At 39.4% G+C, this 15,182-nt stretch overlaps 3 protein-coding genes across 4 annotated transcripts; all 3 read right to left on the bottom strand.

The window, feature by feature from the left end:
• Window positions 1-135: 135 nt before the first annotated feature.
• Window positions 136-7,423, bottom strand: LOC124219174 (dentin sialophosphoprotein-like). Its single transcript, XM_046626399.2, has 4 exons — window positions 7,211-7,423; window positions 6,299-6,647; window positions 5,798-6,093; window positions 136-5,709 (listed from the first exon to the last, which is right to left on the bottom strand). Exons 1-4 carry the CDS (start codon window positions 7,260-7,262, stop codon window positions 926-928), a joined length of 5,481 nt encoding a protein of 1,826 aa, XP_046482355.1. The 5' UTR covers window positions 7,263-7,423; the 3' UTR covers window positions 136-925.
• A 368-nt stretch (window positions 7,424-7,791) lies between these two features.
• LOC124219180 (UDP-glycosyltransferase UGT5-like) lies at window positions 7,792-10,583 on the bottom strand. Its single transcript, XM_046626422.1, has 5 exons — window positions 9,892-10,583; window positions 9,428-9,798; window positions 9,051-9,273; window positions 8,691-8,910; window positions 7,792-8,574 (listed from the first exon to the last, which is right to left on the bottom strand). Exons 1-5 carry the CDS (start codon window positions 10,361-10,363, stop codon window positions 8,271-8,273), a joined length of 1,590 nt encoding a protein of 529 aa, XP_046482378.1. The 5' UTR covers window positions 10,364-10,583; the 3' UTR covers window positions 7,792-8,270.
• A 118-nt stretch (window positions 10,584-10,701) lies between these two features.
• On the bottom strand, window positions 10,702-14,401 carry LOC124219179 (UDP-glycosyltransferase UGT5-like). Of its 2 annotated transcripts, none has more exons than XM_046626421.2 (7): window positions 13,947-14,401; window positions 13,271-13,853; window positions 12,435-13,191; window positions 11,971-12,341; window positions 11,594-11,816; window positions 11,234-11,453; window positions 10,702-11,117 (listed from the first exon to the last, which is right to left on the bottom strand). In XM_046626421.2, exons 3-7 carry the CDS (start codon window positions 12,904-12,906, stop codon window positions 10,811-10,813), a joined length of 1,593 nt encoding a protein of 530 aa, XP_046482377.1. In that variant the 5' UTR covers window positions 12,907-13,191; window positions 13,271-13,853; window positions 13,947-14,401; the 3' UTR covers window positions 10,702-10,810. The 2 variants fall into 2 exon arrangements, with proteins under 2 accessions (XP_046482377.1, XP_046482376.1); XM_046626420.2 differs by having other exon boundaries at window positions 12,435-13,204.
• Window positions 14,402-15,182: the final 781 nt, after the last annotated feature.

Consider the following 15,182-nt stretch of genomic DNA (forward strand, 5'->3'; position numbering starts at 1 on the left):
ATAACGTAATTAGCTTTCACGTGATTATAAGCTTTCAAGAGATAACTAATTTTAATGCCATTGTAAAGTGATTTTGGGTAACTTAAGTTAAGCGTGAAAAGGATATTTTGAAAGATTTCTTCTCTTTTTTATAAATGTTTTAAAAATATTTTTTTTATTTACTCTGTGGGCATATGTTACGTGATATAAGTGTATGAAAAATATTATTATTCATATTGTTCGATAACGGTAAAAATAAACAACTGGGTCCATTTTCGATCAAACATTTTGTGTTTAGTAATGATACATTATGTAGGATTTGTAGACAGGGATGTATCACTCATTGTAAAAAGGGTAGAATTTGAAACTATAATATATTTTTTTTCAAATAGTTTAAAAACATTTTATTACTCAGTATTACTTGTCCCGATCAGCAACATACGATAGGTCTAGTTCGTGGCTATATTATAATAAAAATGAATGTCGTGACAACAATCCCACAGCATGGTTTACTTTCTTAATAGATAGTAGATTTGACGAGCAAATTACCTGCAAAATCATTTTGAACCAAGGATGAAAATGAATAAACGCATGAATGGTTCAGGCTCAGTACATACTATGTATCACAGTGAATCGGTTGTTAGAACGAACACGACTATCATAAGAAGAAAAGCAAATTTATCCACGGAACTAAATATTTGGAACTTAAATGAAAGAGACTGTTGCCTCATTTCAGTTTTAACATTGTTTAATAATAATATAATTGAACAATAACGGGTAGTGACGTACATGCGTATAAAATTTCAATCGATGAAAAACATGTGTATCGCGAAAATACTCAAAAAGTACTATTACAAAGAAAACGCCAGTTGGAATTGGTATACAGCTTGTAAAAAGCTAAAGAAATTCAATAGAAGTTTCGTAATCTCTCAAAGATACTTGACACCTATTTTTGAAACAACAGATGCTTGCCTGAGGCTTTTTGTTTTGCTTGGTACATAAAAAAGGCGGAAACTGGTTGTCTGGGATTACGAGCCAGCATCTGCTCTCGGAATGAAGCAACGCTTGGTGCTTTTGGCGGATGTTTGTTGACCTTCTGTAAATTGACTACGCTGAACTGTGTCGTTCCACCGGCAGTGCTAAGTGGAGAAGAATGATTTTCTATACGTATTGATGATTTAAGTGGTTCGCCTGGAGCAAACATTTGCCTGGAAGGCATTATCTGTTCCGTCTTCTTTGAGAGCTTCTTTCTCTTTTGAGGCCTCTGAGGTAGGTCAGATAAGTTGTTGAGTAGATCGTCAGGTAGCCTCTTGAGTCTACCTATTGCTGGTTCTTTGGAAGCTGATTTTTTGCCAATCTTGACTTCTCGTTCCTGTCTCACTCTTTCGAGCTGATCTTGTTTCTTCTTCTTCTTCGCCTCTTTCGCTGCCTTCAAACTAGTCGCAACATTTTTCATTGCTTGAAGTGCCTCAGTACGAGCTTCGCGAAATCCTATGCTGTCAGGTCCCTCATCAGAATCAGAATCCTCTTGCTGTGATTTACCTGTGTTTGATAATAATCTCATTTTCTTCGTTAGTTGTGGGGTTTGAGGTGTTCCACTGGATTCTAATCTTGCACGTTTCTTTCTGGCTGTGGATTCTTTCAAAGATTTACGTTTTTTCGTTGAATTCTCTTCATCCTCACTGGGATCTTCTGTGAAATTTTCAGCTCCATTCATCGTGCTTGTTGTTGATGCTTTGTTTTGTGCTTTTCTATTTGAAGTGATACTACTTTCATTTTGACTAATTATACTATCTTCTGGTTCTGGTTCAAACTTCTTACTTTTGGATTTTCGCCTTTTTTCCAACATTTTAGTCTCTGGCTGTTCTGTTATTTCTGTAATCGACTTATTTTTCTCATTTTCAAAAACTTCGTCGTCGTTAGAATCTTCCTCCTCTTCATCCTCATCTTCATTATCACTTTCCCCATCTTCGTTTCTATTCGACTCACGTTTGTCGGATTCTTCATCTGTTTCATCGTCTCTTTTATCGTCTTCATGATTACCGTTCAATTCATTACCTGCTTCTTGGACCTCATCGTTCATATCGTTGTCTTCAATGTTAAACTCCTCAGCATCATCTTCATTTTTATCTTCATCTATTTCTGATGCATTATTATCTACGAGCTCCTCTTCTTTCATTTTACTCAACCCTTCTTTATCGTAAAGTTTTTTCACCTTTTTATTTAATTCCAACAGTGGCAAACTCTCGTTCAGTTTTTCTTTCATCAAAAATTTCGTTATCGGACTCTCAGAGTTGGGAGTTTTTACGCTTAGATTCAAGTCTGAAACCTTGGCCTTGAGGACTTCAGATTCTCTTATAATCTGTATTGAATCTCTCTGATTTTTGTTGTTCGATTTCGGGCTCTTCTCTTTAGAGATTTTCTTTCCACTCTTAGGTGTTTTAGTTTCTGGTGTTCCCAATTTGTTTCCTTCTTCCATCACGTTGATTGTATAAGGTGTAGAAATTGCTAACTCTTCTACCAAATTTTTTTGCTTAAGTTTCTTTGCAGACTTTTTACCAACCGAATTATCTAAACTAGAAGATTGACTTCTGTTTTGATCATTAACTTCAGATGAAGAGTTTTGATCTGGTGTACACAGATCTATTGTATTATTTGACCACAATTCTACTCTAGAGTGTTTCTTCTTGGGAACGCTTTTCTCAAGTTCCTCCACACGTGGCGATGCCGTACGTTCAACTTTGCCCAAGTCTAGTACAACTGTGTTTTTCCTTATCTTTTTACCAGATGAAGTTTCATTCCTGTTTAGGGAGAAATTTAACCTCTCTGGCCCGTCGCTGATTTCTGGGGATTTTGTGATCAGCTCTTCACTTCTGACTTGACGACGGTACACGGGAGTTGAACGATCCGATTTTCGCTTTGATTTCTTATCTGTTCTTTCTGTTTCAGTTTGGTTGTCGACGTCTTCGACGTAATCTTTTTCATTCTCTTCCTCTTCTGCCTTCTTCCCCTCTTTTTCATTCTCTCCCTCTTCTTGATTTTCCGCTTCATCTTCGGATGAAGATTTTTTCAAGATTCTCCTGTATTTGCTTTTAACAGTCGCACTTTCTTCTTCTGTGACTTCGTCTTCAGAAGCTTCAGATGATTCTACTGCATCATCAGCGACAACAAAGTCTTCTAGGTCAGATCCATCGTCATCTTCATCCGATTGCTCTGATTCCGACGCACGACATTCATCAGCAGCAACATTATCATCAGAGTACTCAACATCGTCATCTCCGGCAAGATTCAACTCCTTAGCCACATCTGGGTCGATTGTATTATTGAAATCACCTTTATTTTGATTAGAAATAGCTTCGTCTTCACTGGACTCGATGTTGAACAGAGAACCAGTTAATGGAAGGTTTTCGTCTGAACTTGCCTCTTCTGAATCATCAAGATTGTCGGAGCGAGAATCAGAATCTACAACAGCTACGATGGAGTAGTTTCTGTTCAAATGGCCCCTCGACATACCAGGTGTTTGTGTCATGGGAGATGTCTTGTCCCAACTTTCGACATTTTTTTTTACATCTTCGCCAGAGTCTTCATCAGATGCTTTATCGCTCTTCTCATCTTTTGAACTTTCATTAAATTTGTAAACGTCGATAGATTTTTTTGGTGTTTTTGATTTTGACTTTCGTTTCTTATCTGTCTGAGACTTTCGTGGCGATAATGGTTCTTGTTCACCTCCAATCTCTTCTTCAGCTGCTATACTTATAGGTATTGTTTCTGCATCACTCAAGATTTCTTGCATCTCCATGTCTTTTTCCTGAGATGTTGCTACTGATTTCCTATTGCTTTCTTCCTTGGCTTGATCGCTGATTCCACAGTCCATCGATGCGTTCGGATTCAGAGATTGGCCTAGCGATTTTTCAGTCTGTGTTGCTTCTTCCATTTCATCCATGTCCACATCTTCATTCTCTAACTTTTCTGCGATTTTTTGACTCGCAGATCTCCTCTTTTTATCAGCTTTTCCACGATAGGCACTTTTGTCCACTATAACTGTTTCATCAGAATCTGAAGCTTCATTGTGTTTAGAATAATCTTTATTATTTGAATTCTTGCCCCCTGAGTTATCCATTACAAGAACTAGATCCTCTTCAGAATCACTTTCATTCTTTGATTCACATGCTGCTAAAGTATCAGACACTTTTTTCATTGTGGGAGTCAGATTACTTTTTGTTGGACTTGCTTTTGAAATATCTTTCTTCACCTTCTTATTCCACTCATCAGCAGATATGTCTTGGAACAAATCAGCAATTCCAATGCTAGCATCACTGTCAGAAACTACATTTTGACAATTGTGTCCTGAAAGCTGATCTTTCTCACGTGTCACTAATTCAAGCTGTTTTGAGTGCCGTTTTGCGGGCGAATTTTCACGTACCAACTGCTTCTTCATTTCTCTGCATTCTTTTTCATCAAGATATTCATCTTCATTAGCATTATTTTTGGAATTTATATCGCCATGAGTTTTAATGTTAGAATTAAGTGGACGATCATTTTTGGAAGGAGATGTATTGGTTTTGTCTGTTTCTTCATCACTGGTATTTTTCTTATCTAAAGACTGTCTCCTTTTACCTTGTTTCACCTGTGACTGAGGAGTCAACAAGCTGTCATCATTTTCATCTGCCGATATTTTGGACGAGGTCTTTGTTGTAAACTTGACAACATTATCAATTCGTTCCAAGTTTAAACAGAATCTCTTTGTTTGCGTATCCCGCTGTTTTTTCTCAATAATATCACTGCCACTTTTTCTAGACCTACGACTCGGCAGAATTGGTTTTTCAAAAACTTCGTCGTTAGTTTCAGAGTCTACATCAGGAATATGGTTTTTGGCCGTAAAGTTAAGACCATCTTTGTTTAGGTCAAGGGAGTGATTGCTGTCATTGGAATCGTACAGGGAAAATTCTTCCAGAATTTCATTCTCACCAGCTGTTTCGTCAAGTCTTTTACAACTGGTCGTTACATTCATGAATTCAGCATCTTCACTATGAACTACTCGATCTTTGGTAGAAAGTTGATTACCTTCTTCATGTAACACTGAATTGTTCTGAGTCGTGTTTGAAAATTTAACGCCAGAAGTCTCTTTTTGAGTTTTTTCGTCAGAAGTTGAACTCGAAGTGTTCGCAACCACATTTACAGATTTGCCATCTTCAACTGCTATGGACTTCAGTACAGAAGTATCATGCCTTGATTTAGACAGAACCCGCTCATCTAACGACGTATTCAATTTTCTTTCATCGGAGTTACGTACAAACAATGCGGAACCAACTGATTTTGATTCTCTAATAATATTTACATTTGATACGGTGAACCCTAAATTTTTCTTGACTTTTTCAGGGGAAACGTTCAACTTCTGGTTCTCCTTATTGCCAGGACTCTGTTCGTGCTCTTCTGTTGATTTATTCAATAAATTTTCTATTTTCCGTCCCAGTTCCTTCGGTGTGTCTAATGAATGATGTTTCTTTTTCTGCGAAGATGAGCTCTGTAATGACTTGATTGAGATTTCTACCTTATTAGTTGGCGAAGATTCAGCAGTTTCAGTTTGACAAGGTGATCCAAGCTGGTACTCAGATTCCTTAGTTTCCTCATTTACAGATTTGTTACACGGTGATGTTACTGAGGGAGACGACTCCGACGATTTTCTGGTACCACCACCATCAGCAGTTGATGGTTCCGTACTCGTTTTCTCTAACAAAAGAAATGCGAACAGGAATATAATAAACTGGCCCGCTACTATTGCGATCATAATAAATTACAGATAGAAAGAAATAAATACCAGGACTGCTCTCAATTTTTGTGTCCTCGTTTATCATCCACTCATTTTCTGTCTTAGAATCAGTTTTATCTTCATTGATTTCTTCATTAAGAACTGGTTCAGATGGAACAACTGATACTTGTGTTCGTCGTCGCTTCGAAGGTGTACTCAGCACAGATGTAGCGTGTTGCATTAACGCTGTTGCACCTTTTGTTGCATGCTCAATATTCGACTCAATTGAGCTTGCTCTGGTTCGGCGTGTAACGCGTCCGACCGATGGTGGTGACTGTGACTCTGACACAGCTCTGATAGATCGCCTATGAAACACATTAAAAGTTAGGAAACTTTTAAGGAACTCCGATAAATCATTAATAAGCAAGAACGTGTCACACTGTTTGTCGATTGAGGTTATTGTAACATCAAATTGCATTAGTACATTCTACTTTTTTCTGCAAGCAGAAAAATGTATTCTGCTTTAACTTAAGAACTTTAATCGGACAAATTTTCTTGAAATTAATATACCTAGTTCTAGCTGTAGGTTTTGGTGAGTCAGGCGACGAGTCTTGTTGAAGGTTGTACCTAGTAGAGCGTGCGCTAGCTCTTGGTGTTCCAGGCGCCGATTCTAGTTCTGGATTTTCACTTATACTTGAGGAAGCTGAGTTTCTGCGTGATCTCAAGTTTCTCGTTGGTTCTGGGACAGCAATCGCGCGTCTACGAGTAGTTCTTTTTACTAATGTTGCCGTTTCTTCTACACTTTCTGGCGATGAGCCATCAGGATTAACAGAACCATGGCGGATTCGAGTACTTCGGCGCAATGGAGAATCCGAAACGGATGCTGCAACTGCTGCTCGTGTTCTGGGAGCCTTAGAGACTGAAAATTAATAGTAATTGTGTGATCACTGTTGATCGCTATAAGAAAAAAAAGAGGGAACAAGCAAAAGGTGCCAAAGTATGTTCATTATCATAGATAAAAATGTTCTCTCTAAAGATAGGTGGTGATTTGCCATTAACTGTCGGCAAATTTCATTTCTGGAACAAGCTCTCGCGGATTTTCGAGCTTCCAAGATTCAGAACTAAGAATAGATAAGGGCGATAAGAACGAAAAGCGTTTGTTACCGAGTTCTGTGAACAGCAAAAAGACAGGGGGGAAAGAAGGGGGACGATTAAGTTCGTCGGTGAGTAGCATAGGGTCGCGAAATTAGGTTGAGTAAGACTATGTGATTCGATAAAAATTATTTTAGTTATGTTTGCATCGATACACGATTCCAGATGTAGGAGAACGTGGTTCAGACGATTTCCGAGGTATCAAAATGCGAGGGAGATTAAAGAATGGCAATGTTATCGTGCAGACAGATTTGAAATCGTAACGGTCGTTAGAGGGTTGGCAGTTGTGATAAGAACGAAATTTACACTAAAATTTGAACTGCTGCTTACCTGCTTTGGGTTCGTAATCTTCATCAAAATTGTTAACAACGGAACGCGGCATTGTTTGAAATGTTGTATTAACATAAATTACTAACAAAACGTACACGAAACAACGTTCAACCGTGCACAAATTTCGCTTTTCTTAGGAGCCAAGAGCCAAACGGTCCGTACACGATGCAAAAACACGTGTCCTCGGGAAAATTCGTCGCCGCTTTGACCTCAGGATACACCGTAGTTAGAATCGCGCTGTAGCAGTTATTTTCAGATCGAATGTACCATCTTGTGGCGCCGCGTCTGCAAAGCTGTGATGACTTCTTCTTAACCGACCGATGTTGCCCGCGCTTATGCAATTCTTTTTTTTTCCCGCTCTTCGGTACGGCAGGTGAAACCTGAAGTTATCTCTCAGTCCTTGAATTTGAAACACGATTTGACCACTGCTAATTTAATCAATTTAGAGCTGGCAGTACTGATATATTGTCAATCATTCACAAAACGAAGAATCAATGTTCTATGTCGATTTCAAGCCCGCGTTATCAAGAGTAAAATTATATACCATGGAAATGATTAGGAAAATTGATGAAATCAATCGCTTTCATCAAGACATCTATACCAAAGTAATACTTTGATTTTTAATATTCAATTAGGTAGGTGTCTGATCCCTCTCTCCCACAATAACTTAGCATATATACATTTTTGTACTAAAAGAAATGAATCAGTTACGTTGCAACATTAACAATACCATTTGTTGCAACTTTCATATTTCACAATAATGAGACTCTTGTAACAAGTAATTAAACGTAACCCTGGATGAAATTAGGCGTTATCAGACGATTTTGAAATTTGATAACAACCGTTATGAGAAAAAAAAAACAACAAGAGAATAGCCGAGTGACAGAAAAAACATTCGAAGATCAAAAACTGACGTTATTGGGTTGGCAGATGTGCTTCAACAACATGAGAACAATGGTTATGCGTAAGTTTTGACATCGGTTGCAACGACTATGATTTGAAAAATTGGATATGGGATAAATCAAATCAACTTGGGTTATGTGTGTACGGTTAAAAATACCTAGTTCCTTTTCTTTTTGTTGCCGGCCGACCCGCCCAAACTCGACAACGCATTGAAGAAAAAAATTATCGATTTGTATGAAACGATTGATACTGATATTAAAACTATTACAGATACGACAGAAATGAAAGCAACAATGTCCATGTCCTGGCGCTGATACCACGGTTCGTCGGCCGTCGAGGAGTGCAGATGCGGAGCGCCTCTGTGACGTATAACGTGTTCCGTCCACCAAATTGCGTTCTCGAGCGAATCGCGTGTCTTGTCGTTCAACAGCAATCGTAGATTCAACATCCGCTGTTTGTACCTGAAACACGAAGAAGACGAAAATACATAGTGAGTAGTATTGATTGTAACATTTGTACAGAGAATCGTGGTGCACGATGTGTTCTAAATGAGTATAGCTTGTAACAACGATTTTACCCTTTGTCCAGGGCGATGGTACGAATTGCTTCCAGTAGATCGTCCCTTTTGACAGCAGTGATCTCGAGCTTCTTAGCGACACCAAGGGATACCATTTTGTCGACATTCATATCTTGGTCACCGAAAACTGGCAAACCGATCAGAGGAACGGCGCGTGAAACGGCTTCCTCTGTACTCTGGAGTCCACCCTGATAGATGAACACCTTCAGGTTGGGGTGAGCTAATATCGGAAAAAATTAAATACCGACTTTACTTTTTAATACATCGTCCAGGTTATGCTTCGTAAATTATGATATTTGTTTGCGTATGAGTTACAACTTATAAACCGCCTCGCTCGCAGCTCGGCTTGTAGATAGGTACCTAGGATAGCTTGTTGAGGAACCCACTTCATTGCGATTACGTTATCTGGTTTTTTTGGAAGTACTTCATCCTCGAACTTCCAAATCACTTTGTAGGGTAGTTCAGAAAACGCAGCTATGAATTCATTGCGTGTTTCCTCCTTTAGCATGTTACTTTTTGCGTTTGATCCAAGACTCATGTAAATAAAACCCTGGGTAGCATTATCGAGAATTTTTTGCAGGTCCTGAAAACGATGAGAAGAGAATTATACCGCCGTAAGATATTAATTGAAAAATTTTCATTCGAAGTGCAATTTTGGACATGACGTATCTCAAAAGATGCAGTTAGAAAATGCTTCGTGAAATAATAAACAGCTCGCCCAGGCTTAAACATCGTACCATTGATAACGGCTTGATCGATTCTGACACGTGAAAACCTCCAATTTCAATGATGTTTGGAAGGTTCGGTCTAGCGAAAGAAATTGGACCCTGTTGATTAACGAAAATCAAACTGATATTTTTATGGATGTCACCGAGATGCGGGATCTCGATTCCCATGTGCTTTTCCGCGATTGCCTGGTGTTTCGGCAAAAATTCTGTTCTGTAGTAGTAAATGTGTCTCCAAGCTTTGATAAAGTTATCCAACCGCTCCCATGGTACCCAGGCTCCAAAATTTCTCATATCTTTGTTCCAATTCGACGGATGAGAAGGCAGAATGGGATTGCCGATGTCGTATTGAACACTCATTTGTAAGCCGGCACTGGCGATCCCTTGAGCGAATGTTGTGCTAATCATTTTATTTCGTAGTACAAAGGAATTGGTAAATTGTCCAAAACTTTCGGTATTGCAATTCGGTTACTTACCGATTATCGGAGCTTTGAATCGTTCTGCAAGAGACAGGAATGCAGGATACACAAAAGTCTCTAACAATATCAAGTCAAAGTTTTCACCGCTGTTCGGCGCATACAATTTTCGAAACTCCGGATGATTGAATACTTCATTGGTATGAAAGCACGACAAAGCTTCATAATGCTTGAACATGTCAACGAAATCAATCTTTCCTCGTAAGTCTATTAGGTTTCCAAATTTAAGGCTATCGTAGAGAAAATGAAGGTCTATTTCCTTGTAGTTCTTCAAGGTCGAATCGTTGACTGGATCTGTCGTCAGAACGACGAGCTCGTGGCCTCGTTTATTCAATTCCAAAGTCAGTTTGCGGAATACTACCTGATGGCTGATCGATGCCATTGGGAATACACCCAATATCCTCGCACCATTTCCACAATGCAACGCACTCGTGATTAACGCCAATGCAACCACGATGAAGTAGCGTGACATATTCGTAGAATTACAGTCCCAAACTGAGCTGCGATCAGAGGCACAAAATGCCGCTGACGTAATCTTACCATGCTACACTACTGTGCGTATTTATAACTATACCCATAGAGTACACCCGGTTCTTCTGCAAACTTGTGTTGAGCGTTGCGTATAATCATGCGTAATCACGCATGTGCTTCTGTGCGATCCGTAATAAGTCAGAGAGATTGAGTTGCTTCAATATTTGCAGCGTTTTCATGAGTCCAAGGTTCGCATAACATCATATTTCGGTACGCTAATATTACGCAATCTGAAAACTAACTCTAATTGGGTAATAATCTACTCCCCGTTACACTGTAGCCGTTTCTTAAATCTTATTTAATACAACTTCAATTCATGATCTTACGTTCATAAAAATCTGTAAAAAGATGGTCAATTAGAAACAAATTGTTGAGAAAGAGAAAAGAATCAATTTCCTTTCTTGTCTTTGCCGACTGATCTTGTAAAGTTTCGGGTTAATGCGTTTAGACAGTAAATCAGAGACTTGTATAGAATAACCAATGACGATATGAGAGTGATGACAAATATTGCAGATATAAACGCGACGATGTCCATGTCCTGGCGCTGATACCAAGGCTCGTCGGACGTCGAGGAATGCAGATGCGGAGCGCCTCTGTGACGTATAACGTGTTCCGTCCACCAAATTGCGTTCTCGAGCGAATCGCGTAGTTTTTCGTTCAACAGCGATCGTAAAGTCAACATCCGCTGCTTGTACCTGAAATACGAAGAAGGCAAAAATACATAGTGAGTAGTATTGATTGTAACATTTGTACAGAGAATCGTGATGAACGATGTGTTCTAAATGAGTATGGCTTGTAACAACGATCTTACCCTTTGTCCAGGGCGATGGTACGAATTGCTTCCAGTAGATCGTCCCTTTTGACAGCAGTGATCTCGAGCTTCTTAGCGACACCAAGGGATACCATTTTGTCGACATTCATATCTTGGTCACCGAAAACTGGCAAACCGATCAGAGGAACGGCGCGTGAAACGGCTTCCTCTGTACTCTGGAGTCCACCCTGATAGATGAACACCTTCAGGTTGGGGTGAGCTAATATCGGAAAAAATTAAATATCGACTTTACTTTTTAATACATCGTCCAGGTTATGCTTCGTAAATTATGATATTTGTTTGCGTATGAGTTACAACTTATAAACCGCCTCGCTCGCAGCTCGGCTTGTAGATAGGTACCTAGGATAGCTTGTTGAGGAAGCCACTTCATTGCGATTACGTTATCTGGTTTTTTCGGAAGTACTTCATCCTCGAACTTCCAAATCACTTTGTAGGGTAGTTCAGAAAACGCAGCTATGAATTCATTGCGTGTTTCCTCCTTTAGCATGTTACTCTTTACGTTTGATCCAAGACTCATGTAAATAAAACCCTGGGTAGCGTTATCGAGAATTTTTTGCAGGTCCTGAAAACGATGAGAAGAGAATTATACCGCCGTAAGATATTAATTGAAAAATTTTCATTCGAAGTGCAATTTTGGACATGACGTATCTCAAAAGATGCAGTTAGAAAATGCTTCGTGAAATAATAAACAGCTCGCCCAGGCTTAAACATCGTACCATTGATAACGGCTTGATCGATTCTGACACGTGAAAACCTCCAATTTCAATGATGTTTGGAAGGTTCGGTCTAGCGAAAGAAATTGGACCCTGTTGATTAACGAAAATCAAACTGATATTTTTATGGATGTCACCGAGATGCGGGATCTCGATTCCCATGTGCTTTTCCGCGATTGCCTGGTGTTTCGGCAAAAATTCTGTTCTGTAGTAGTAAATGTGTCTCCAAGCTTTGATAAAGTTATCCAACCGCTCCCATGGTACCCAGGCTCCAAAATCTCTCATATCTTTGTTCCAATTCGACGGATGAGAAGGCAGAATGGGATTGCCGATGTCGTATTGAACACTCATTTGTAAGCCGGCACTGGCGATCCCTTGAGCGAATATTGTGCTAATCATTTTATTTCGTAGTACAAAGGAATTGGTAAATTGTCCAAAACTTTCGGTATTGCAATTCGGTTACTTACCGATTATCGGAGCTTTGAATCGTTCTGCAAGAGACAGGAATGCAGGATACACAAAAGTCTCTAACAATATCAAGTCAAAGTTTTCACCGCTGTTCGGCGCATACAATTTTCGAAACTCCGGATGATTGAATACTTCATTGGTATGAAAGCACGACAAAGCTTCATAATACTTGAATATGTCAACGAAATCAATCTTTCCTCGTATATCTATATGATTTCCCAAATCAAGGCTATCGTAGAGAAAATGAAGGTCTATTTCCTTGTAGTTCTTCAAGGTCGTATCGTTGACCGGATCTGGCGTTAACACGACGAGCTCGTGGCCTCTTTTATTCAATTCCAAAGTCAGTTTGCGGAATATTACCTGATGGCTGATCGATGGCATCGGGAATACACCCAATATCCTCGCGCCATTTCCACAATGCAAATCACTCGCGATTAACGTCAATAAAAGCACGATGAGGTGGAGTGGCATATTTGTAGACTTGTAGCTGCAAACTGACCTGCAATCGGAGCAACAAAATACCGGCAGCCTAATCTCAGCACTGCTGTACAGTGCATGTTATAATTATACCCAAAAAGTGCACTCGGTTCTTTCACGAACTCGTGTTGTGCGTTTGCGTATAATCATGCCCAATCACGACTGTTTCTGTGTGATGCGTAACAAGTGAGAGAGATTGAGTTGCCTTGGTAGTTGCAGTGTTCTTGTGAGTCCAAAGTTCGCATTAAATCATATGTCGGTATCCTAATATTACACAGTCTGAAAACAAAATCTAATTGGGTAATAATCCAATCTTATCTTAAATCTTATGTAATACAACTTCAATTCATGATCTTACGTGTATAAGAACTGTGAAAAGATGGTCAATTAGAAACAAACTGTTTAAAAAGAGGAAAGAATCAATTTCCTTTCTTCTCCTTGCCGACTGATCTTGTAAAGTTTCGGGTTAACGCGTTTAAACAGTAAATCAGAGACTTGTATAGAATAACCAACGACGATATGAGAGTAATGACAAATATGGCAGACAAAAAACACAACGATATCCATGTCCTGACACTGATACCAAGGATTGTCGGCCGTCGTGTCGCACAGTGGGGACGGAATCCAAAATCTCTGACAAAATATCGAAAACGAATTCAATTCGATTAAAAGTCGGGACTCGGAAGTTTTTTGGGTCGCTGATTACGAATCTGAAGTTCAAATTTGATATTTTCATGGATTTCACCAAGGTGCATCATCTCGATCCCGAGATACTTTTCGTCGACTGTCTGGTGTTTTGTCAAAAGTTCTTTCCTTTAGTAGTAAATGTGTCTCCAAGCTTTGATAAAATCACCGAAACGCTTCCATCGGTGGATGAGAAGACAGAACGGGATTGCCGAAGTCGTATTGAACACCCATTTGTAAACCCGCACTGGCGTTTCCTTAAGCAAATGTTATGCAACGAATTTAACTTCACAGTACAAAAGAATCCACAAAACGTCCGAAACTTTCTGAAATAAAAATCGATTTCTTACCAATCATCGGGAGCCTTGAATCGTTCTGCAAGAGACAGGAACGCAGAGAATCCAAAAGTTTCCAACAATATCAAGCTAAAGTTTTCACCACTGTTCGGTGCGGCCAGTTTTCTAAACTCCGGATTACGGAATACGTACTTCATTGATACGTAAAGTACAACAAAGCTTCATAATGCTCAAACATGTTAATGAAATCAATCCTTCCTCGTAAAGAAAATGAAGGTCTATTTTCCTATAGTTCGTCAAGGTCGAATCATTGACCGCATGTGTCGTCAGAACGATGAGCTCATGGTCTCGTTTATTCAATTCCAACGTCAGTTTGTGATATACTATCGATGCCACCGGAAATACATCCAATATTCTCGTACTATTTCCACAATCCAAAGTGACAGCGAGAAACGCTAATGTGAATAAAACAAAGCACGCGGACATAGCGAAGTCGATGAAACCACGGACTGAACGATGATCTGACAGCACGCGTGGATAGATTCGTCTGTTATCAAACTCGATCAAAACTTTGACCTTTTCACCGCTAATATTCCGCAGAGTATTAGTAAAGAGCTGCCTCTCTTATTTGCCTTCGTAATGTTCTGCCTCCCCTCTACGGAAGGGGAGAATAAGTATGGCTCCCCACTCTACACGGCGAATCAGAGATAGACTAAGCGCTTCTCCCTTCTCTCCATCTCTGTTCCCTATGAAGTACTGCGAATTGGTATCTGTATTCCCCAGTTTCCTGGAATTCGGATCTAATCTCGAAACCCGAAAATCACTTTTGCATACGTGCGGTTCGCATGTATTTTACTTTTTACATTTGATCCAGTACTCTGATGGACAAAAAATCCTAGGCGCAATACACTGCAAAATTATAATTTATGATTGTTCAATTTTAGATATTTGATTTTGGACAGAGTCCACTCTCAGAACGATCAGTTGTCAGCGACCTTATTCTACGACCATCTATATCCAGCTCCAAATCTACAGTTTACGGAATACTGATGATCAATGCCTTCGGAAATACACGCAATATCCTCTTACCATTTCCGCAGCGTAACTCGCTTTGGACGGCATCTGATGTGTGTACCAATGGTGAGGATACATCAAAATCACAGAGGATGACACACTGACTGCATTATCATCTTGGACCGTTGTAACGCATAATCACAAGTTAAAATTAAAGGTTGGATTTGGTTGAGCTCATTGCTCAAATTACTTTTCAAACTAACTCGTCTTCGCTGC

The sequence above is a fragment of the Neodiprion pinetum genome, chromosome 5 (assembly GCF_021155775.2).
Source record: "Neodiprion pinetum isolate iyNeoPine1 chromosome 5, iyNeoPine1.2, whole genome shotgun sequence".
In the NCBI taxonomy this organism is placed as follows: Eukaryota; Metazoa; Arthropoda; class Insecta; order Hymenoptera; family Diprionidae; genus Neodiprion; species Neodiprion pinetum.